Consider the following 24,202-nt stretch of genomic DNA (forward strand, 5'->3'; position numbering starts at 1 on the left):
AGCCATGACGTTGCCGAGCGCCGAATTCAGACGGTTGGGCGTTTTGGTCTTTTGGTGGCTGGCCCAGAAACGAGAGCAGCCTAGGCCTATATAGTGCGGCTGCATGCATATCTACATAGTTGCCTTGGTGCCGCCTCAAAGTGACAAGTCAAGCAGAGCCAAAGCCAGAGTCAAAGCCAAGCCAAAGCTAGAGCGACGTGGGCAAAGACACGCCACAAGGATTGGCCTCGCCAATGATTGCGCCAACGACTGCGGCCTGTGTGATATGTTAATTTGTTCTAAACTACACAGCAGTGCGCGCTGCGGCCGTTGCCAAAGAAAATCCTCGAGCTGCCAAAAACAGGAAATAATAATAATAACGGCAACAACAACAACCAGCCATATACCTTTTACAAGTGTTTCAGGGCCATATCTATGGCTTCAATAAAGTGTTTATAGACTTGAGGTAACTGAGTAACTCTGGCATATCTGTCTGTCAGTAGAGATGTATATATAGCTCTTATTCTACCTGATATTTCTAATAACTAAGCTCGAATAATGTCGTCGTTTATCGTCGAATAAATGTAAGCTACGCTAGATATAGATATAGCTATTTAGAACTGATATGCTTGACATCATTCGCAATGTACAGGGTATGGCCTAATCGCACACTCTGCTTTGGCTCATACTCTCTGGGTTTTGTTGTATCTTAAATTTTCGTATTTTTTTTCTTCTCGCTTTTTTTTATAATGAAATTTGTGACCCGGTCGCATTGACACGTGCGAACTGCCGTGTCAGGCCCCCTTTGGCGTTCATTTTTCAGCTGCTTGTTGCTGTTGTTGTTGTTGAATTTAATGCGGTTTGTTATTTATTAGATTTACACAAATGGCATTTTGGGGCTAGTCAGGAAAAAGTAAAAAATAAAAATAAAAAAAAACAGCCCAAGACTTTACTATTCCAACATCTACTGACGCTTATCGCCTGCCAGGCGTTAAGTGCTTGCTTGGGCCCGCTGTGAAGAAGAACATAATGTGGGAGAAATAAAAATGAACAAAAAATATTGAAAATTCATTTAAATGTCAGCAGAGTAGAGGAGCGCAGAGCACAGCAGAGCTGGGTAGAGCTGAGCAGAGCGGCGCAGCGCAGCGCACCAAACTGACGCAACATGTCGTATGCGTAATATTAAATATTTAAGGCGCTTACATTTTTAATGCGAACGTTAGCATGGGGTTGCTCAAGTTGAACCCCAGGCCGACATCAGCAGCGCCCCAAGCACAGCCGTTAAGAGAGATGAAGACGTGATAGGCAATGCTCGGCACGCAAAGCACGTGAGACACGCAAATATTTCATATCGAATCGATAAAAATATTGTTAATTAATATACGTAGTGCTTCAAGAGACAAAAACTTTCGCATCTTGTCAGATTTCAATTGCTCAAAAGCTGTAAATTCAAGCAAATAAAATCAGCTCAATTCCATTCAGATATTTCTAAACTTCTTTGCTTCAGCTGAACATTTGAACTGAAGTTCCACTCGCACAACATCATATAATATGTATATTTAAAGTTGACATCAATATGACATGCCCGCTCCATGAGCTCATCCTAAGCTGCTTATTAATATTGATTGTATCCAATTAACTGAGCAAACTTGTGTCAATAGTTTCTTTTTTCGCTGAGCTGCTTAAATTGTGATTATATTCCATTGTTGCTGTCGCTTTAATGCAGGAAATGCTCTTCACTTTACCCACTATCAATGGCAGAGAAAAGTAACTAAAGGACTCCAGCTACTTTTTGAGTGTGTTGTTTTGCAGTGATGAACCCACTTCTCTTATTTTCGCAGAAGTCGAAAGGGAAATTTGAAAATATATTAACTACTCAAGTCTGCCCGACTCTGAAATACACTCTGCCCCTCGCGACCTGCACGCAGAACAGATGAACGGCAGCACTTTCATGGCCTTGTCTTATGCATACATACATAAATACATATTGATTTCCATCGGCTACAGAAAAAGCTATCGATTATTTGATTTGATTTCAGTGTCAATCTCTTTAAAGCTTCGACATAGAGAGACGTATGGACTGCGCTGCACTGATTCAATTCTTGTTTTTGATCAGGAATATATGTTAACACACTTTATGAACACATATTTATATCTCTTCCAACAGCTGACAAATAAAACAAAGAAACTGACACAGAGACAGCAGGCAGACAGACAAAGAGAGCTATACAAACAGCCACATCGACAGACAGACAGCCAGGCAGCCAGACAGACAGATATGCAGACAGAGAGACTGACATGCAGATATACAACCAAACATAAACACACAGACAGAGAGCGCCAATACACATGACGCTGAACAAACTAAGCTAATATACTCTTCTAACTTTTCGAACAAGTAACAAAAAGAGAGTCACACTAATCAAATGCATTGGAAAGCAGCGAAATGTTGACAGCATGCGAAATGCCAGAAACCAACAACCTCAACAACAACAACAACACGCACAACAATAACAGCGATAACACAAGCAACAATAACAAGACCAACATATTTTGATTGCCTTCCAACAGTTAACTGGTTATTGTTGGTTGTGCAATTTAAATCCAATTGACAACAATAACAAACAACCCGCTGACAATGTCAACAGCAAAATACGAGCAACATTTCGAATTCCCACACAAACTTTTAGCATAAAATCTGCATATGTATATATAGACTTGATTCTATATTTAAATTGATGCAACTATATAGCTGGGATTTCCGTTTGATTTTGATCTTCTATTTGGTGGTATCATGTTCGTGGCTCATAAAATAAAAGCTACCGATTGAAGGTGCCTTCCCCAGCTTGCTGCTGGCTTTTCCGCTTTTGGCAACAAATTTTGTGGGTCACAGAATAACACAAACAACGATTATGCAATAATATCAATTTCCCACGTATCTGCTGCACGTCTTTGGCCTAAGCAATTTATTGACATTGGCTTTAAGAAGTCTGCCGAAAAGAAATCGACGAAATTCCCGAACACGAAGAAGCAAATACCACGCGGCGTATGCGTAACGAAGGAGTCTAGAAATTAAAAAACGAAGTAACTCAAAATTGAGATACGCTTAAAGAAAAAGGAACGGATTACTATTTTAAAACAAACAAAAGTTCAACAAAATTTGTTAAAATATATTAAAATTGTTCTCTATTAAGAAGCCTTAAATACTCATCTGAAAAAGGCTTTAAAAAACATCAATATCCATTTCGATATAGAACTGGCAAGGAGGAAAGGCAACGAAGACATTTAAACGATTTCATGTTGAATTTCTATAGATTTTTCTAAAGCACACTGAGGCGCCTAAGCCAGCCATTTCCACTCCCCTAAGCTTGTGACAAAAAACCCCAACATGCCGACCGAACGCCGACCGCCAAACGCCGCCAGCCCTCACTTTACCTAGCCTAACCATAATCAAAACATCTTTCTGCTCACAATCCCAGCTGCCTTTTTCGCTTTCGTATTATGCGTTGTTATTGTTGTCTTGTGAAGAGAGAAATATGATTACAATGGTTGGCACAGTGCTGTGCTGTGCCAGGTGGAAAGCTTGTCACACATATTGCCCTGCCTGTTGTCTGTTGTCTCCTTTCTGTGTGGGCGTGGCACAATGTACGTATATATATATATATTTACATATATAAACAGCTATATATATGTGTGTGTGTGTGTGTGTGTGGGCATAAAAAATGTATGTGCGTATAAACAATAAATAATGCCTGCTAAATATTACATACGTAAGCTATATACCCTCACAGCAAACATTTACGTTTTGTTACGGTATTGATTTGGCTTGATATTTTCTTGATAAAATATTTAAAAACACCTTTTATTAATTATTATATTTTATATATTATTTATATTTTTTATACATTATATCATGGCATGTTTGTCGAAAAGTTCATTACTCCTTATATATATATATGTTAATATACATATTCATAAGTGCATCTTTATTGAATTTGTTTTTAAATTATTATTTTTATTGTTATTGTTGTATATGCATTATGCATTATTTTTTTATTTGGTATATATTTTTTATTATTTTACAAAAAATACTTTTACAGTCAAATTTCATTTGGTCGCCCAAAAAAGGACTATCCTTATATAGAGCCTTTGTCACTCGATAACCTTATTTAATCGGAAAGAGCATTTTATCTTTTTATTGTTGTTTTTTGTGTATCTTTCGTTTGTTCGACGTTTGTAATTATTTTGCGTAAAACGTGTAAATTTTTCATGAACCTTGCACAATGCGTAATTAATTATATTATATAATTAAGCACAATTTAAAAGCATTGTGTACAATTTGTTGTTAACGCACTTAGGCAAGCACGCAAACATTACAAATAGTCCGCAGGCCGAATCATAAACTGACATTTTGTATTTATTAAACAGACCGCAAATTCGATACTGGCATTTTAATTCGTTCAAAGATCTCGGGTTAAATACCTGATATTTAGCTGCGAAACTCTGTATGTGAATGGGCTTAAAGTGCCATTCGAGGAATATTTGGTTGGGTCTACTCACGTGTCACTGCAATGAAACAAGAGTTAAATCGTATTAGCCGAAATTTAGATAAGGTTACGCAAGTCAAATAGAATGAATCTTTATATTCCAAATACATGCATATAGATTGATAGATAGATATAAAAATAGTTAGATTAAGAAATAATTTATATATAAACAGTTAAACAGATGTATGTACTGAACTTAAAGATACCCCAGACGCACCTATATCAACTACCCTTGCTTGCAATCTAGCTTACTTTTATATATTCAAACACCCATACATGCACACACACACACGAATACTAATAAACACACACTAAGCCTTTAGACTGAGCTTCCTCTTGCTCTCAGCTCCACTACCTGACAAAATGTCCCCTTAAATAAACATTTCGGCATCAGAATATAGAAAGCAAACGACTCTATATATATAAGTGGGTATTTTACTACAATATAAATCTGTTAAGGTTAGTCGATGTATTTCTTTTCTGCACTCACAGTTAACGCCTTTTGTAGAGGCTGCACACATTAGACGCACAAAATCAATTGCAGCTTTTAAGCTATAGGGAACACCCCTACTGGCAGTCATATTATAGCGCAGAGCTTACAGACGACTTAATTTTATACATTTCCTATATTTACAGAGGACACAAATACTATTTATATATATATATATATATATACATATGCACTTTATATAAATGTCATCTAAAATAATTAAAGGCTATATAGGAAATAATGTTTGAATACAATTAAATAAATAATATACACATAATAAACAAAAACATTAAATGCATTTTCTATATATATATATATATATATGTGTATATACATATGTAAATCAAATTTCGAGTGCAGTCACAAATTTGTGTGCAGTTGATGGTTATTTATAGGACTTTGCATTAAGTTGTCAACGTTGCAAACTTTTTTCACACGTCAATTTCACTTAAAGTGCTGTTAGTTGTGAAGCTCTATATATGTGTGCATGTGTATGTATTTGTTTTTATAGTCAGCTTAGACAGCTTGTCAAGATTTTCTTTAAAAAAAAGACAAAGTATAAATATTGTTTATGGAATATGACTAGAAGTTGCAATAAAACCATTTTCAATTGGCAATTTCCATTCAATAAATCTTAATAAATTTAATTTTTGCAACTATATGATATATAGTAAACTATAAACTATATGATATATAGTAAAGTAAAAATCATTAACATTAATTTTAAATAATTTAATTTAACTTAAAAATTTTTAATTTAAATTTGTTTAAAAATTGATATACAAATGCAAAAATAATTTTCATTATTTTTACAACATTTCTATATAGCACATATGCAAGTAATGTTTTTAAATTTTTTTAACCTTTTCTTTCCTTTTTATACTTGCTTTGAATCTAAAAATTACTCTGCATTGGCTTCGGCTGCTCTCAACTACTTGTATTCACTGGCTCAATGCGATTCGCCTCGAACACGCTCTCTATATATTTGCAATGTATATTTAATGCCTGAGTCTTGCTTTTTTTTACAACTTAACGAATTTAAAAATGAGAAAAACTTAAACTTTCTGAAAGCTGAAGGTCAAAGCGTTTTGGCCTGTCAACGCGTTGTTGTTCCAGCTGCTTTTGATGCTGCAGGCAGCAAATATTTCTACAGGCGCCAGAAATGTACGAGGCATGTGCAAAGACCAGCAAGCGCACACACCCCCGCACATATGCACTCACACACCCTTACACACTGGCGAGTCAAAGGGAAGATGCAGCAAAGTATTTGACGCTCATGGCTTTGTTTGCCAACAATTTCTAAGCGCATATTTACTTCAAATTTTTGGACCATACTTTGTTGCTGTTGCACTTCATGTTGCAATATTGCAAAATTGTTATTGTTGTTGTTGCTGTTGCTGTTGCTGTTGGCGTTTATTTCATATTTTTTGAGAGTGGGCAGCAGATGCATTTTGCATTTTGCACTTCGCATTTCACATGCTGCATGCATATTTCGGTGGCTGCAACTTAATGCGGCACTAACCCCATCATTTTATGTGCTTTGGCGACGCTATTCGCCAGTCAAGCGGTGGCAAGCGCTAAGAAGCCACTTGCAAGGCACGAATACCGCATAAAAACTTTCAACATTTCACTTTTAATAATGAACGAAGACTATGGGCCAGGCACCAAAAGTATTTGAAAGCTAAGCGAAATCTTGTCGAATGCGACAAATTTGGGGCCACATCATCTCTGCCTTTGTATGCCATAGATGAGCAAGATTATCAGTCTCATAGATAAACAAAGCTCGAATCAATTTACTTGCACGATGAACTCAAAGCTTCGATTCCTCCAAAAAGTCTGTTTTCATATAAGACACAAATATTTATTAGGAGTTGAGAAATGATTCATTAATATAGTAAATGATTCCTTATTACTATTTATTCCAAATATACATTTTGAGCATAAGCTTACGATCGATTGTGGACTGTAAAATTGGAAACTCAGTCTTTAAGTCAGAAAAAAAATAAATTTTAGACATATAATATAAAGTATAGCATATTAAGTATACGTTTATTAAGTATACACTTATTAAGTATACGCACATTAAGCACACTCGTATTAAGTAAACGCATATTAAGTATACGCATATTATATTATATATATTATATTTAAAAATAGGATGAGGAACATGGCAATAGAGCTTCTCGAATGGAATAAATTATCAAGAATATTTTGTATTTGCATTATCAATTCATTATTTTAAAAATAATATTTACATTATATTCTTTTTTCTTTGTATCATATTCTGTTTTTATATATACTTTATATCTCTTATGCTATTCTGCTAGCTTTATTGTTATGTAGCTTGTCTTACAGCTCAAAAGCCTATTAATAAAATTGAATAATTTGATAACTTTTTTGTTATGAAACATTTTTATCTTTTGTAAATTCAAATGTTGTTAAACAAGCAGAAGACACTAAGCTGGCTTTAGCAGAGTTAAACGTAGGTTTCCCCACAGCAAAATGAAATCCGTAACAAACTCTAAGCCGATTTGAACCAACGAACTTACACCTATAACTAGCAATATCAGAATATGTTACAGTACATAACTAAGACAAAGGTTTCAGTGGCATTTGCTAAAAGAGAAATCTAAGCCAACAGCTCTCGAAGAAGTCTCCTAGCACATCAATTGACGCTGAAGTAGACTAGAAAATCACTCAAAAAAGTTGACAGACAGCAGTAGACTAAAACGATTACAGCGACTAGAGCCAACCTGAATGGCCATCTAATATTAAATTTTTGCTTTATATATTGTAGCCTTCTCATAGTATAAACCAATATTTTACCTCAAATCAATTAAAACCGACATCAAGCTTGTCTAGATACGCCCAAAGTGTACAACTTTCTGTTTCTGCTCGCCCTGCGTCGGCTTCAGTTTATTTTGCTCTTCACTTGTTTTTTATAGTTTTTGCATTTCAAATATTTGAAGACAAACTGTTGGTATTTTTTAGCCAAAGATAAACTAATAAATTAATGTTTATCTCTTTAATGAGATAATTTCGTTGGGATTAAGATCAAAACAGCAGCTGCTTGGAGGTGCTCCCTCCTAATCTTATTACTGTCTCGTGCTTTTTATCAATTTAAGTATTTTTGAGTTCAGTTCTTTTAGCGGCGCTTGCAGCCCTCCACGTGCTCCGATATGTATAAATTTTGGGTGTAGCAACAATGTTATGCATATTTCATTTGTTATCGTTGCGACAGCAAGATAAAACACTACACACACACACACACACATAGACATTAAAGAGGGGGCACGTGTGCATATGGAATACGTTTTTCGGGTCGATTTCAGCGTTGGACCTGATGCAAAGGTCAACAAATGCAGTAAAATGCAACCAAAAAAAGGCTTAAAGCTTATGATTAATTATGAAATGTTGAATAAGAGACACAAAAAGCCAAAGCCAGGCTAAAGCAATATTTATTGCAATGCACTTTGCACTGAGACTGACACACAAAGCCAAGGGACAATTGCAGAATCATGCAAAAATATTTGAATGCAGTCTGCTCTAGCTGTATATTTAAAGCTCTGAAGCCCTAGCGGATCAGCCACCCAATCAATCACTCAGTAAACATTTAGGATTATGAGTCGGTCAGCTTAGATTTCACTCGAATACTGCTGCGTCAATCAATCAATCTATCAATCAATGATCAAAGTTAGCTGTCAGTCTAATACTTTACTTATGTCAGTACATCACTCATCAATCATTCAGTAACTTATTTGACTTGCCGTCAATCATCAGCTACCAATTTGTCAATCATTTACTACGTCTATTACTTTTTTTTTGACTGTCGTCCAAATGATGTCTATCAATCAGTATCAGTCAATCACTATCAATCAATTTAATTTTCTATGTAAGCCATTTTTCTACAAATCAATCTGTCAATCTATAAATATATATACATATATAACTTATGCAATCAATCAATCAGTCAATTATCAATTTCTGTAGATACTAAGATAACCATCTTTATACCATTTAGTCCATCATTCACTCAATCAACTACCAACTTGTTTCATTTAGTCTATCAATCAATATCAATTAATCAATCAGTTTGTATTTCAATCCATTATTAAGACTTACAGCTTCTCTATCATTCTATCCGTCCATGTGTCTGTCAATCAATCAATCAGTCAATCAAAATTCAATAAGTTGATCAGTCATATTTGGTCAGTCATAACAGTTAAGAGTACGACATTAACGAAATGACACAGGCGACAGAAAATGAGACACACACAGAGAAAGAGAAGAACAAAAAAGAGAGAGAAGAAGAGAGAGGTATACCAATTTAACAGCTGCCGCTCAATTAACAGGCTTAAAATAAAGTCAGTCGCAAATATTTACATCGACATCAGCTGGAGAATGGTAAATACTTGGCTAGGGCAAGTGTGGAATGAGGTGTGTGAATGTGGGTGTGTGTATGCGTGTGTGTGTGTGTGACGAATGGTGGCTGGCGGTAGCTGTGCCCGATGTGACTGTTGCTATCGTCCTGGCAAAAAGGATAAAAAGCCAACGTACTTCATTAATTTTAATTAAGCGCCCACAGCATGACACAAAAGTGAGCCCCAAAATGTGAGGTAGGCCGTAAAATTCAACTTTTGTGCCAATGCCGCCTGGCAAATGGTACCTGCTAACCGGTGACTGGTAAACGGTGACTGCTGGCTGAAAACTGGTGACTGGAAGCAGGCCAGAAGCCGAAAAAAAATAAGAAAATATTTCACATCCTGTGCAATGTCTAGAGATGCGAAAGCCCCAAATATAACTAAGAGGGAAGATATCAAAGGAATTTCATGAGCAGCTGAGCTAAGGCTGCATTACTTAATTGGAAATTAGTGTTAGTGTTTACTATATACAAAAAGTCATTGCTGCGTATTCGGATATGAATCTAACTACTTTATGAGATAAGTTCATAACTCTGTAACTCTCTGGGAAAAATGCTGTAACTAAGAGAGAAGATATCAAAGCAAGCTGATCTAAGGCAACGTCATTAAGTATAGAGAAATTAGTCTTAATATATACAGATTCAGATATATAAGAAGTTCATGTGGACTCTGTAGCTTTGTTTTGAAACTTTGTTTTAATTCCTGTCTCCTTTGCAGCTATATCAAATTGATGTATTACACTTAGACAGCTTAAGTTTTATAGACATAAGTTAAGTTAGTGTATCTCAAAATGACATTTGAAAGGCTTTTGCCCTGCCTTTAGTTTAACTAATCGTCTAATTCCGTTAAAGTTTTGATTGAAGACATAAATTACTCTGAGTCTATTGTTGCTTGGGAAATTTGCGCTCGGAAAAGTTTTTAACGCATATTTCCTGAGACACGAGCGCATCCCTAGACGCGCCTTAAAGTAGGCAAACATTCTTCGAAAGTGACAAATTAGTCGCGGGCTTCTCAGCTTTTTAGCTTTTCACATTTTGCCAGCTGGCATTTTTTATTTTTTATTTTTTTATTTCTGGCTAACCTTGAGTTCTTCCAAGGAATAATAAATAAATTTAGCTGACTTTCTTTCTCTCTCCATCCACCTCTCCCTGCCTCAACCTCTCTCTATATACTTATCAACCAATATATTACCCTCTCTCAGCTAGTTTTTTTGCAGCTGTCGTTTCTTTAGTTAGTTCCTTGTTAGTAAATATGTCGAGGGAACTGTCGCCATCAACATAAATAAACATCTATGTGGAGATCTCGCGTCACGCATTTAACTTTTTAGCGCAACGCAAAAACCGCAAAACTTGAAACATTTCAATTTGGCTGCGAAATGGTTTAAGTTTTACTCAGCCGCAGTCGAGTGAGCCATGCAGCATGGAGGCGGGGCACAAGTGAGCCACGTTGCCATAATTTGCGTCAAGGGTTGGTTTCAAAGAGCTTAGCTTAGCGCTGGATAACAGCTCCAACGGAACTGGGAACGCGGCGTCCACATGCAGACCGACAAGCATTAAAGTGTAACTCTTAAATAAGTAACCATGGAGGACTTAAGCATGGCTGAAAAGCTAAAGCCCAAATAAACTTGCAAATTGTTGCGAAATTAATGGCAGTCAACCTCTGCAGTTAAATGCTGATTGGAAACTGAAATCTATCCAGCAAAGAATGAAGTCAAATACATAAATAATAAAACTAGCTCGAAGATAGCTTAAAAATATGCGACAAAGCAAAGTCGCAGAAGCTTGTTTCCATCGTGAGGTTATACAACAGTAGCAATTAGCCAGAGCTAGAAATTTAAACAGGACAAATAGTCAGCGAACGGAATGTGAGTTGGCGTATTCCAGAATCTTGTAGACGTGCCTTATATATTTATGTATATATATATATGTAAATACTAAGCTTTTTTCTATTTCTTAGCTTAAACTGCTTGACTACAAGTTACACTGAATTAAAGCTGCTGAACATCTGATAGTCAAGCATGCTCGCTTGATTTGCTGGAGTCTGAGTGACAGAGCAAACTTCAGCTCTAGATTGAATTGATAAAATGTCGAGACTGCGTAATACTCGCTCACAGCCCTTTCACACTTAAATCGTTTTTGATAAGTCTCAAAAGGAAGTCTGCAAGAGACTAGAGTCTCTATACACATACACATATAAGAATACGCAAACTGATTTATTTCCAGCTCAAACTGATTGACTTGAAGTCACAGCGGATTTGTGCAGTAGAGTGTCTTCAAGTCATTTACTTAAGGCTTAGCAGAAATGACAACATGAGAAACTAAAGCACTAAGAAAAGGGCTATACTTGGAGGTACATTGGCGAGTATAGCGCATATTTTGAACTAGACCTGATCGAGTCAGTACAAATTATTTGCAGCACAGCCTTAGCTCAGGCCAAGCTAAAGGAATGCGTCAAGTTAATTTAAAAAGTTGTTAAATATATCGCAGTTATGATAGAATGAATTGATATCTGAAGACTGAAGAATAATCAGATATATATATATATATATATATATATATATAGACATGTGTGTATATATAGCTGTTTTAATAAAGCCTTTGGACTGCTGGAATTAAGAAATCCATTTAAGAAAATTTTTAATTGAAGTGCGCGTGTGGCGCAAACACAAAAAAAAAATAAAATAAAATAAAATTAAAAAAAAAAAGCCATGAAAATGCCGCACAGAAGGCCAGAGGGAATGAAATGTGCGCTGCAGTGCGGGGCATGGCTGGAAAATGTGGGCGGCGGGTCTGGCGTTGAAACTAGCAAAATGAAGTCGCAGCCAGAGCAGCAGCGGCAGCAGCTAAGACATGAGACGAACGACAATAATAGTACAAATCATAAAAATTGCGGAAAAGTCGAAATGGGCCATAGAAATGTTACACCCACACACCCACACACACATAGGTTGAGGCAGACATGCACATAAGCCTCGCGGCTAATTAGATTAAAAAAAAAACAACAACGACAACAAGAACAACAACAACGAGCACAACATGTACAAAAACATGCGTCAGGCTACTTACTAATCCAACATTTCAATGTCATCCTCATCGTCGCTGTCGTCGCCGTCGCCATCGCGTCGCTCCTCGTCGTCATCGTAGAACCTCGCCTCCTGGGCGGCATTGACGGTGCCGAAGCGCTCGCGGCTGCGCTCCCGGCTCTGCGGGCCGTTGCTGCTGCTGGCGATGTTGCTGGTGCTGCTGCTGCCACGCCCCTGGCCGGCAGCTGCGCCCATGCGACGCCTGGCCTGCGGCTCCGGCGAGGAGGCAGCGCGTCGACGCATTGTCGATTGTACGGCCAGGCCGACGCCCTGTTCCAGCTCCTCCTCCTCCTCATCGCTCTCGATTTCGATCTCGTCGAGATCGCGTTGGCTTATGCTGCGCTCCGGCATTGTTTCTTTCTCGCTCTCGCTCTTTTACTTTCTTTCTCACACACACACACGCACAAGTAAAAAAAATTATATTTTTGTATATGGCACGAGTCGCAGATTCAATCCAATCCAATCTAATCCAATTCAATTCAATCGAAATCTTTGCACGACACGACACTTGCCACAGACACTTGCCACACAGAAGAGACTTGCACCGAACGCATCCAAAACTGCAATTGGCGCTGCGAGTGCGTCGCCAGTTGGCAGCAAGCGGCCAAAGTGGCCAATTGACTCGATGGGGCTTCGAAAAGGCCGCCAGGTGATTTCATTCCAGCTAATTCAATTAGCCAGCGCAGTGCTCGGCCAAATGTTTAGCTCTAGCTGTAGCTGTTGCTAGCATTTCTTCTTCTTCTTCACCTTCTTCTTCTTGTGCTTTTTTTAATGGGGTCAGCGATTTTTGGGGGCGACATTATTTGGGGGCCATTACAGCTGGCATGGCTAAGCACTAGGAAGCCCCAGTGTGTGGCCGAAAAAAATAGCGTGAAATATATTTGCAAAAAGTATCTTTCAGATATTAAGATACAAAGATAAAGATAAGAAAAATCACACATTTCAGCTTGTAACTTGATTCTTGATTTAAGCTTGATTTTTGAAAGAGAGAGAGAATAACTGGAGAGAAAGACAGGGCGAGAGCGAAAGAGAGAGCACGAAGAAGAGAGAGAGAGAGAGATGTGTAAAAGAAGAGGGAAATAGAGAGCTGAAAGAACTCAAAAACATGACAGGTAGACAGGGAGAAAGAGAGAGAGATATATACGTATGAGGAAGATAAGAAGAGAGGGAGAGACGGAAAGAGACAGATAGAGAGAGAGCTGAATGAGCTCTGCAACATGAGAGAGACAGAGATATATATGTAGAGCGAAAGAGAAAGAATGAGAGGGAGAGGGAGAGAGAGAGAGAGTGTGGGAAAGAGAGAAAGAGAAAGACATAGAGTGGAAGAGATTGAGAGAGAACAAAAGTTTACCTTTTTGCTTTCAATTTGAGGCCTTGTTCAGGGTAAAGTCGAAAGTTTTCCTGAATTTTTTAAAGCTTTGATTGCCGTTAGAGCCTTTTGAGACCCTCTGCTGATTGTGTCATAGAAGCATTTGTATCTATACTCATAAGTCAGTCGATATATAACCTTCTCAGCAACAGTGTTGCCATGTCCCTCAGTTGCAGCGCAATTCTCATGGAATATTTCATCATTTCAGTAGCTTGCTGCAGTTAGATTGAGGCATCTATCATGTCAAATCATATCTTATATGTATATCATCAGCTAATCATGACCAAAAATGCTTTACTTGTCTTTGCTCTTAATTTATATTGAGCTGAGTTCAATTTTACAATCATCAGTTGAGTCGTAAACATAAACCAAATGGCAAAAGTTAAGTAAAAGTAAAGCCAAGCAAACTAAATAGTAGAAGGGAAAGCTTTTTATGAACAATTTTTTATTAACTAATTCAAATAATCGTGTCGATCTGGCTACCTAGAGTCTATGAATGATCACAAAATCTGGCTCGATTTCCATGACATCTTTTCAAAATGAACCCGAACTTTATCTGGAATCATGCTTAGAGTCTACATAGTGGTTTTCCGAGAGTGTCCTAGTCGAGCACATCCCACTCCAAATGAATTTTTATTGAAAGGCGAACTAGTTTGGCTATTACAGGGTAACTACTAGTCGAGTGTTGGCCAATAGTTCTATTGATTTCCGAAGCTGGCTTACGAGCGAGCTAATTGCAAGCAGAGGCGAGAGCTAAAAAAATTTATTAAAATATATATTGGCTGCTCGACTGTTTGGCGATTCGTCTGTTTGACGATTTGGCGTCGGCGTCGGCGTCGGCGTCGACGTCGACGTTGGCTTCCGGTTGCCAGTTGCCGGCTGGCGAGCCAGAGGAACCATAAAATTGAAAATGAGCTGAGCCAAGACACAAAGGCAAAAACGCGCGCATTTAATGAGCCATTTCAATGCCAAGGCGCAGAGTGTGCAGCCAGCTGAAAATGATTTTATACCCTGTACGCAGCACACTGTTGGCGGGCATTCCGATTCTGCTTAAATGTGCAGTAAATACAGTATTCAGTTTTAGGAGTTTTCGCCTGCAATTTAAACGACAAATCGAGTCGCAAAAATCAGTTTTGAAAAATCAGTATTTGAAGTGAAAAAATGCCAAAAAAAAACATTAAAAATGTTATTGATTTTTTTCAAATATTTATGCAGCATTCTGAGAGCAAGCCATTGAGCAGAGACTTACAGAAAGGGAGAGGCTTTACAGGTCAAGATCTGATGATTTCAACAGGAAATTTCACAGGTGCATGATTAATCATAGTATATAAAGTAAATAGAAGAGATGAGTCAACTCAGAGTTCAGTTGTGAGTTTGGAGCGAAAATAGGTAAACAGAAGAAAGTCACAGTCGGGCGCCAGCGACTGCATAATACCCGTCCACACTTGAATCATTTTTGATAACTCTCACGAGGGCAGCAACTCAACTATCCAATTTTGAGCTGCATTCCCATTTGCCACGCCCTTCAAGAGCCCGTTACACATAGTTTTTGGTAAGTCAAGAGTGGCTAACAGTAAAGTTTACAGTATCGAGCTGTAAAACTGTAAAAGATACAGTCTCACCCGCATTGCCATGCCCCAACTGGGCGCAGATATAGCTACTATATATTTTTAATCTCGGACTGTCCGCAGTTGTATATAGATACGATACTTCTGGCAGCTATGGCGTCTACCAACCTGCCACGCCCCCAGTGGGTGTCTAATCTTAGCGCTGTATAAGACAAGGGTCACAACGGGCATCTCTCGCGACGGCTGCAACCAAAATATCCTCAACGCCTCGCGAACGAGTTCAACAACTAAAGACCTTAAAGCTGCTGCAATTCCCTTGCTCAACTACAGCAGAAGTCTTCAGTAAATAGGATTTGCAATAAGAGCAAAAATGCATTGAATGCGACGTCTAATGAGGCAGCTAATGAACAATGGCGAGCATAATGAATACGTGCGTTACGCTCGTATTTAAATAATGCAACTATTCGCGCCGCATTTGGGGGTAATTGGGTGAGTGCATTGTTGATACAACATGCAATTGCTTTTTACAATTGCGATATTTATAGCCGGAGCTTGTGGCAAGTGGCACGGGGGCACGCATCGGGTCAGAGTATCGCATGGCAATTAGATTAATGGCAATTATAGCTGCCAGCTCGAATGTCGAATGTCTATATAAATGCCTAATTAATTAACTGAAGCGCGTAGAACGGGCGCATGCAACAAACGGCGATTCCCACATGGCTGCAATGATGCAACCGCCGAGTTGACGTGCTGCCACGGTCACGGAGCTCGAGGTCAAGCTCAAGGTAAGCGTTCATTAGACACTGTGGCTACAGACGCAGATCGAGCAGAGACCAAGACGAGAGGCAGCAACTGATGCAACCAGCGCATCTTCGCAGTCTCCTTAATCAGCTGAATGCAACTTACGAAATGTTTATCCAAACCTTGTGTTTGCCATTAAGGCTGACGGCTAAAAGCCAATTCAAGCAAAACAGCGAATTAAATTCAAAAATAACATCAACAAAACGCAGAAGCAACTCGTAAATGTATCGAGCAGAGCCAACGGAAAGGCGCACTTTAAATACCCTGTATTATTTACTATAGAAAAAAACTAGCAGCATCAGTGTTGAGCAGCGCTGTACAACAACAGTGTTGAACAAATACACTGAGCATAAAAAACTTTCACTCACTCTCTTTCTTTAATACTCTCTCGCTTTCTCTCTGCCTTTTTGTCTCCCTGTCTTTTACTTATTCTCTTCCCATTTCTTTCCATATGTTCTTTTTCTCTCTCTCTCCCTCACTACATCTCTTTTAATACCTCCCTCTCTATCTTTCTCTCTCTCACATTCTCTGCCTTTCTCACTCTGCTGCCTTTTGTACAAAATTCCCATTCCAGGGTATTACTAACCAGGCACTTGTGAGAATACAGAAAGTAAGAAATGTCAGAACAAATAATAATAATAATAAAATCAAAATAGAGAGAGGCAAGAATAACAATATATAATGAACACAATAAACAAATTTGATAAGCAACCCACGTTGCAAATTCTGAGTATTGTTTCAGGCACACTCACTCACACACTCACTCAACAAACCATAAATTAACCCACAAAAGGTATATACATATATATATATATATATATATATTTAATTATTTATATTTATAAGAGTATGTATGTATGAACACACATTATACAAGTGGTTAAGTCGCCTCCAGCTGTGCGAAAGAGTCACGACACAACAAAAACAACGACAACAACAAACAAATTCACATATAAAAATTAAAAATAATTATAGCTCCGATGACGTCGCATCTGTGACGACGATCAGATGAAATGATAACAATGATAACGCAATGTTATCAACATTTGCTTTGCTTATCGGCGAACAGGTTGCGAGAGCACGACTAAACGCTCGTTAAACACGTTCAATTAGTGTGCGAGGTGACAAGGTCTCAATTTCCAACATGACTTTTTGCAACGAACCGGTTATTAAAAATGTTTTAAATTCAAATCAGAAAAAAAACAATGAGAAAAAAACCATCTTCAGTGATCGTAGCACAGAAAGGATTGCAAAGTCTGGCCGCTAAGGGCTGATGTTAGAGATGAGAGAGTGAATGGTTAACTGTGCTGTTGACTGGATTACTGATATTCTGATTGGTTGAGTATTACTCTGATTGGAATCTAAGCTTCATTGCGTAAAACAATATTTTAACAAAATATATAGATATAGGATATAAATAATTGTAATACCCCGACGCTTCTGGTTCGCAAGCCTTAGGAACAAAGAATGTTTCGAAATTGAAAAGTTATTATTAGTTATTATATATTTAGATTAAGATATTTTAATAAAGCATGCTGTGATATAAATATGGATCTTAAGTAATATATGTAACGGAATAGATAAAAGTTCATTCACTTCACTCTGAATTGAGGAATCTTTTATTTAAATAAGGAAACATTTTTTAGTTTTTTTTTTCAAGTACAATAGGTTCAACGATATCTTGTACGCGCGGTGTAGCACTTAAGGTAACTGACCTAAGCAGCTTATAGAACAAGCCGAAGCTATTAAAACAATTCATGTTTGCAATTAAATAAAAGCAATGTGGAAACAATTAAAATAAATAATTAATTAAAAACTGCGAATTTGGCTGAACGAGATACTAAAAGAAACTAAGGAGCCGGACTCGAAAAGCCCAGAGCCACAATCTGGGGAGGCAAAAAAAAAACAAAACTTGAATTCTTTATGGGCTAAATAATTGCTATTTTAACTAAACGTGATAAAAATAATTTAAGTAGTAGTAAAAATAATGGGGAAATAAGCCAGTTGAACTATAATTAAGAAAATTCCAATTCGAATCGAATTGGAGAACTGCTTTGTTTCTTCTTCTGTTCGACCCCTAAGCGAGATGCCAAAGCTTTCTTATGTTAACGGTTTAGCGCAGCTGTCAAATCAATTGGAAATGGAATAATGAGGCAAGTGCGAAAGGGACACACTAACCGCATGAAATGTGACGAAGAGAGCGCGCGCGACAAATCCAAAAAGAAGTTCAAGGCCAAACACACATACACACACACTCACCTGCCATTGACTGTTCCAGCAGCTGGCTTCAGTGGCGACGGCACAAGCGTTGACGGCGACGTCGACGTCGGCGTCGATATCACAGTATCGGCGAGCACAGGCCTATAGATAAGCGGCTTAACATTGCGTTCGATATCATCCAGGAAGACGACATCATGCACAGGTATTAGCCGATGCTCGGAGACATTGAAGTGAAGATCTCGGAAGGGTCCGTTCAAGAGACAGCGCAGCGTAGACGAGGCTACGACGTCCGTCTCGTGTGGCGGCAACTGCAACAAGCATGAATTCCAATTAGATATGATAATTTATTTGACGTTCAAATTGGAATCCTATATTCGAATTAGAGTTAGCACCTTGATTTTGCCATTGGCCGCAGAGAACATTGGTCAGAGAGCAGTGCACAATAAAAACAATAATATTAGCTGTTAGAATAACCACATAACACGCTCAGCTATGACTATTGGTAATATATATATATAGTATTTGTACACAAACACCTCACAGCACAACACAAAAAACAAATATTTAAAAAAAAAAACAACAACAAAAAGCAACAAAACTTTCAACACGCGTGCGTCGCGTCGCGTTGGGCAGCGGCAAAGAAATTAGGCACAAGAGAAACAAATTCGAAAGAAAAAAAACGAAAAATAGGGGGAAAATCCACAGTTGAAACAAGAGCCACGGTTAACGTTGCTTATGATTCTGTTATTTATTTTTCTTAATTAAAATGTTTGTGCCACATGCACAAATCATTGGGCTGCGGCTGCGCCTTCACTTTGCATTTCACTTGCCCAATGCGGCAACATTGCGACAGCCAGAAGCAACAACAATAACAACAAGACGCAAAATCAGGCACAACCGCAATTTAATTTTACTTAAACGACTCGCTCGCTCGCAACTGGCGCCGCTCTCCAATTGGTCCATGGTGACGATCGGTTTGAATCAGCTGTCTAACAGGCTGCTCTGGACGGCGCGCTAGGTGGCAACGCGCGGCAGCGCTGCCAGACCGACCGGCCAGCGCCCTTAAGCAACACTGTTATGCAGTATTTCGCAACACTGTCTGCGTAGAAGCAGCAGATGCAACCAAGCCATGGGAAATGTGAACAAATTATAACGTTTATATTATAAGTACAAAACATTAGAAACAATTATTTTATATCGATAAGCAGGTGAGTTGTCCAGCTATGGCAAATACATTTGTTTTCCACCGCGGCGCGGGCAAGCCGACGCCGCGCTACCGCTGCTTGTATATACGCGTGTTTGCTTGTGTGGGCTGGCGGCAAAAACAATGGCAGCATAAAGAGAGGGAGAAAAAATATGCCGCTGTCGCAGCCGCAGTAGCAACGGCAGCGGCGGCGGCAGCGGCACAACTATGTAAATTCAACGTCAATTGCAAGAGACAATGCCAAAGGAATAAACAAAAATTACAGAGAACCTTTTGCATTTGTCATTATTTAATTCATGTTCAAATATATGTGCGTCTGTATACAATTGTTTGTTTTGTTTTCGCTTCTAGAACGTGCAGTTGTCGTAGCGAACCTTAAGCACTTCACACAGTCTCGGAGACAACAACCACCGCAACAACAACTAAAGGAACAGCAACAACAACTGCAAAAACTATAACTATAGAGAATTATAACGGTGAGTAGTTAACGAATAACCAATGCCAAGCCTGAGCCTAAGCAAATCTCTTTTATGCCAGACGTTAATTTTTTTGTTTTAATTTTTGGTTTTTTGTTTTCTCTTTTTTGTTTATTATTTTGCCAAGTGCGAGCGAGAGAGCGCACACATAGATATGTCACACACCATTTTACTAGTGCAACCGGGTGCGCGTCCAGAAACGCGCACATATTGCGATTATGAGAGCGTCAACGAGTGCATGGAGGGCGTCTGCAAGATCTACGAGGAGCATCTGAAGCGGCGCAACCCGAACACGCCCACCATCACGTACGACATCAGCCAGCTGTTCGACTTCATCGATACGTTAATCGACATTAGTTGCCTGGTCTATCAGAAGAGCACCAACACCTACGCACCCTACAACAAGGACTGGATAAAGGAGAAGATCTATGTGTTGCTGCGCCAGGCGGCGTTCAGTCCGAACGCCTAAGAGCATCGCTGCAGAATAGCAAAAAAAATAAGAAAAAACAACCAAAAATAATAACAACTGCGCTAACAAATTATCGAATTAAACGAAGAGAGAATAGAGAAAACAAATAAAATTAAGTTGTATCGAGCCAATTTCATTGTAAAAAACAAACAAAAATGTAATAATAATTATGCTAGCAGCCGTGCGATCACGTTTCCGTTCAAGCGGATATTCAATTCTAATTGCAATCTTACCTGAGCCCAGGCAGCGACTGTATTGTTTCTACTACTATATTTTTGTTTTTTTTTTTTTAGCCCCAACCTTCCCAAGGCAACTGCTGCCAAATGAGAAACCGAAATTCTTTTGTATTTAACATTAATATAGCTGTATGTATATATATATACACAAACTCTAACTAAATCGCGTTGCATTACATTTAATTGGGCGGAAGGCAACGAAGTTTGTGCTAATTGTAAGCCGTTGATTTGTGGCTTGATCATGTAGGATGAAGATATGGCCTGCTGGAAATATGCCAACAATTTTGTGAGCTGAGGTCTTATGGCTTCTAAAAGCGAATTAAAACAAAAATATATCCTTGGCCCATATAAAAATCTCTATATATGCAGCATATCCTCTTTCTCTATAGATCAGTTTCGCTCTCTGTACGATATTACATGGCATCAATTTTTTATAGATTTAATGTAGTTTTAAGTAATATTAAACTAAAAACTATTCATTGTCATTTGAGAGTTATATTTAGAGAAGGCCCTCCGCCTGTAGTTAGCTTTAATTAAAATAATAATATGTTTTTATTACAAAAAAAAAAAAAACAAGTTTCTATAGGCAAGCAAGAGCACTTCAATTGTTGCTAACTGAACGTTAGGAATTTTCTTATATAATGCAAAATAAATGTTCTGGAAACTTGACTTTCTGTGGATTATATCTAAGTATATATCTCTCGCTCTCTCTATAAAAAATAATGTATGTAAAAATATCTATGCATATCTGTTTAGCAAATAAAGAATAGTTTATAGTGGATGCTGCGTAAGGTTGAGTTTTTGTTTGGTTTTTATAGGAATCACGTATGGGAACTCTAAAACGAAACTTAAGTTTTTGCCATTAACAAAACAAATTGAGTCGAATCGCTTCACCTTCGGTTTTGCAATTTGAACCGCCAAAGTGAGGACCATAAAATCTGTTAATTGGCAATTGTTGACAACTTCGTTTGTGTGCGTGTGTGTGTGATATATAGAACCTTTGGTCGCTTTGGTGATATTAGCGTCAGTAGCCCGTAACGAGAATAAATAACAAAAAGCAAACAATTGCAAAGCTGAAGCTGAAGCTGGCTCAGCAAAAGCCTTGACGAGTGTCTGCGCCGACGCCAGCGTCGATTGCAGCAGCGACGTCGCCGTCAGCTGCATTGAACTTGGCGTGCATTTTATACATATAATTTTTATAAATTAAACTTTTGTTCTTGCTTTTTAATTGGCCAGCCAACTTGTAATTGAATGTAAAGCTAAGCAACTTAATTTAGCTGTGATTTTATAGAACTGGTTTTTGCGACTTCACAACAAACATTACAGCCAAACAGCAGCAAAAACAAGTGTTGTCAATGTCAAGTTCATGCCATATTTGGCCACATTCACACTTACACACACACGAAATTTGAAATGCAAGCGCTATTGCCATCTCTTTCGTTTTAAAGTAGAATTTGAACATTTTTGCTTTTTTATGTTTTTTTGTGTTTTCGTTCTTATTCGCATTACAATTTAATTAGATCTATACAAAAAATAATTGTTTATTATTTTAATCTGCTTTGCTGCTCTTCTATTGTTATTTCTACCTCACTTATGACGCATTTGCCGTGCTGGATCAGCCTGAGCTTCATATTCCACTTCATATTCCAATTGCAGTTTCGGTTTGCCGCGTCGCTTAGCTCCAGCTGCTGCTGCTGTTGTTGTTTTTGACTGCTTATCTTCGGCGTTACGCTTCTTCGTTGGTTTGGTCGGCACGTGGGTATCCTGCATGAAATATTTACGTTATTTAACACTGTTTTTCTGTTTGATAGTTTTTGGCAATTTGTCACTCAAAAGCGCGGCTCAAGTTTCGAGTCAATATGCGCGCGCGCGCGTTCATCGACTGCCATCGCAGCTTAATGTGGGGAGCGCTATCGGAGTAGCTAGCGTTGTCAGCGGCAGCGACGCCGACAGCGCTGCCGACTACTACCTTCTGCCGGCCGGCCGGCAACACTAACAAGTGCACGTAACTGAGGAACTTGTCTTGTTTTCATTGCAAATTATGGTAATTAGGCTTGTGCAATGATTTTTGCATATGAAACAGATTCGAAACAAAACAAATTCTAAGCGATGCAAATGTCAATAGCAAAGTAAGTCATGCGTTCGTCAGTCGAATGAAAAGTTGCCAATTGAGATGAATGAACAAATTTTAACAATATTTTTACCTCAATGTCTTCATTGTCATCATCATCGTCGGACTGCGCAAAGTCGCTGTCCATTTCCACTTCTTCGCGCTGACCCGAATCGCTCTCATAGTCAACTTCCTCCTCGTCATCATCCTCATTATCATCATCCTCATTATCATCATCTTCGTCATCTTCATCATCGCTGGCTGCTTCGACAAACTCTTCTGTGTCGTTGAGTGCATCCCGCAGTTCTCTTGCTTCATCAACTTCCATTTCCAGCTCATTCTCGCGCTCCACCACATCATCCTGTTCGTCATCCTCCTCCTCCACTTGCTCCGCTTCGAGCGCCTTATTGAACGCCGTCTGTGAAAAGTTATAAATATCCTTGTACGTGCCCATTTTCAAACGCGTCAGCAGCTCCTTCTCGATATGGTTATCGATCTTCGCCGCTATGAGCGCCTTCTGTTCACGACGCGCCTCGCGTCGCTCGATCTTTGTGGACAGCGGTACAATCAGTTTCTGGCGGCGCAGCTTCAGCTTCCTCATACGCATCAGATACTGTGTGATTTTTAGGAATCTCTGCTTATTCTTGGCTATCATGTATTTGGGCCAGAAGACCAAATTCTCATTGATCTGCTCGATGGCCTTTTCGAAGTTGCGCGACAATTTTATACGCTCCCACAACTTGCTGGGCATATGTGCCCGCTCTGCCGTCTTGATGAATAGATAAATAATGCCCTTCTCCTCTCGCACCGTGGCATACTGGGAATTGGCCAGCGGGCAGGTGCGACGCGTGCATAAGCCCGTTAGATTGTATTCATGGCGACAGAAAGTACGCGTGTCAGTTCTACAGAGAAACATTTTTTTATTTTCAATGCAATTTCTAATTAAATTCAATTTATGTTCACTCACTTGACTTTGTGTGAACAAAAGGATTTGTTGATGATGCTCCAAACGACCTGTGTGTGGATGAACATTTGTATTCAAGCATAACTCGATAGAATTAGGATTACTCACATCGTCGTGTTGCATTTTGGGGCAATTATTCGCTTTAAAGCCTCAGTTCTCTGTCTGTTATCAATAAAAATAAAATACTTTTTAACACGTGCAACGTGCTAGCGGCATTCAAAACACACGGCTCGTGTTTAGCATTCGCTTGTCTACGTTGCAGTGTG

The 24,202-nt window shown here is 38.6% G+C and overlaps 3 protein-coding genes across 3 annotated transcripts in view; 1 reads left to right on the top strand and 2 right to left on the bottom strand.

Annotated features, from left to right (window-relative positions):
- LOC111603128 overlaps positions 1-19,425 on the bottom strand; it is a 109,322-nt gene extending 89,897 nt beyond the window's left edge. The window contains exons 1-4 of the mRNA XM_023320602.2: positions 19,392-19,425; positions 18,870-18,973; positions 18,517-18,785; positions 4,540-4,545 (exon numbers count right to left, since the gene is read on the bottom strand). Of these exons, the coding sequence (XP_023176370.2) occupies positions 4,540-4,545; positions 18,517-18,785; positions 18,870-18,899 (305 nt within the window). The 5' untranslated portion in view covers positions 18,900-18,973; positions 19,392-19,425. The remainder of the gene's footprint in view (positions 1-4,539; positions 4,546-18,516; positions 18,786-18,869; positions 18,974-19,391) is intronic.
- A 131-nt stretch (positions 19,426-19,556) lies between these two features.
- Positions 19,557-21,020, top strand: LOC111603129 (protein enhancer of rudimentary). Its single transcript, XM_023320603.2, has 3 exons — positions 19,557-19,685; positions 20,033-20,157; positions 20,285-21,020. The coding sequence occupies exon 3, from the start codon at positions 20,312-20,314 to the stop codon at positions 20,624-20,626; it is 315 nt and encodes a 104-aa protein (XP_023176371.1). The 5' UTR covers positions 19,557-19,685; positions 20,033-20,157; positions 20,285-20,311; the 3' UTR covers positions 20,627-21,020.
- A 1,331-nt stretch (positions 21,021-22,351) lies between these two features.
- Positions 22,352-24,184, bottom strand: LOC111603159 (protein MAK16 homolog). The gene is made up of 4 exons (XM_023320636.2): positions 24,045-24,184; positions 23,940-23,986; positions 23,067-23,874; positions 22,352-22,626 (listed from the first exon to the last, which is right to left on the bottom strand). Exons 1-4 carry the CDS (start codon positions 24,057-24,059, stop codon positions 22,450-22,452), a joined length of 1,047 nt encoding a protein of 348 aa, XP_023176404.2. The 5' UTR covers positions 24,060-24,184; the 3' UTR covers positions 22,352-22,449.
- Positions 24,185-24,202: the final 18 nt, after the last annotated feature.

This window comes from Drosophila hydei, unplaced genomic scaffold (genome assembly GCF_003285905.1).
Source record: "Drosophila hydei strain 15085-1641.00,03,60 unplaced genomic scaffold, DhydRS2 tig00000211-arrow-pilon, whole genome shotgun sequence".
Taxonomy (NCBI): Eukaryota; Metazoa; Arthropoda; class Insecta; order Diptera; family Drosophilidae; genus Drosophila; species Drosophila hydei.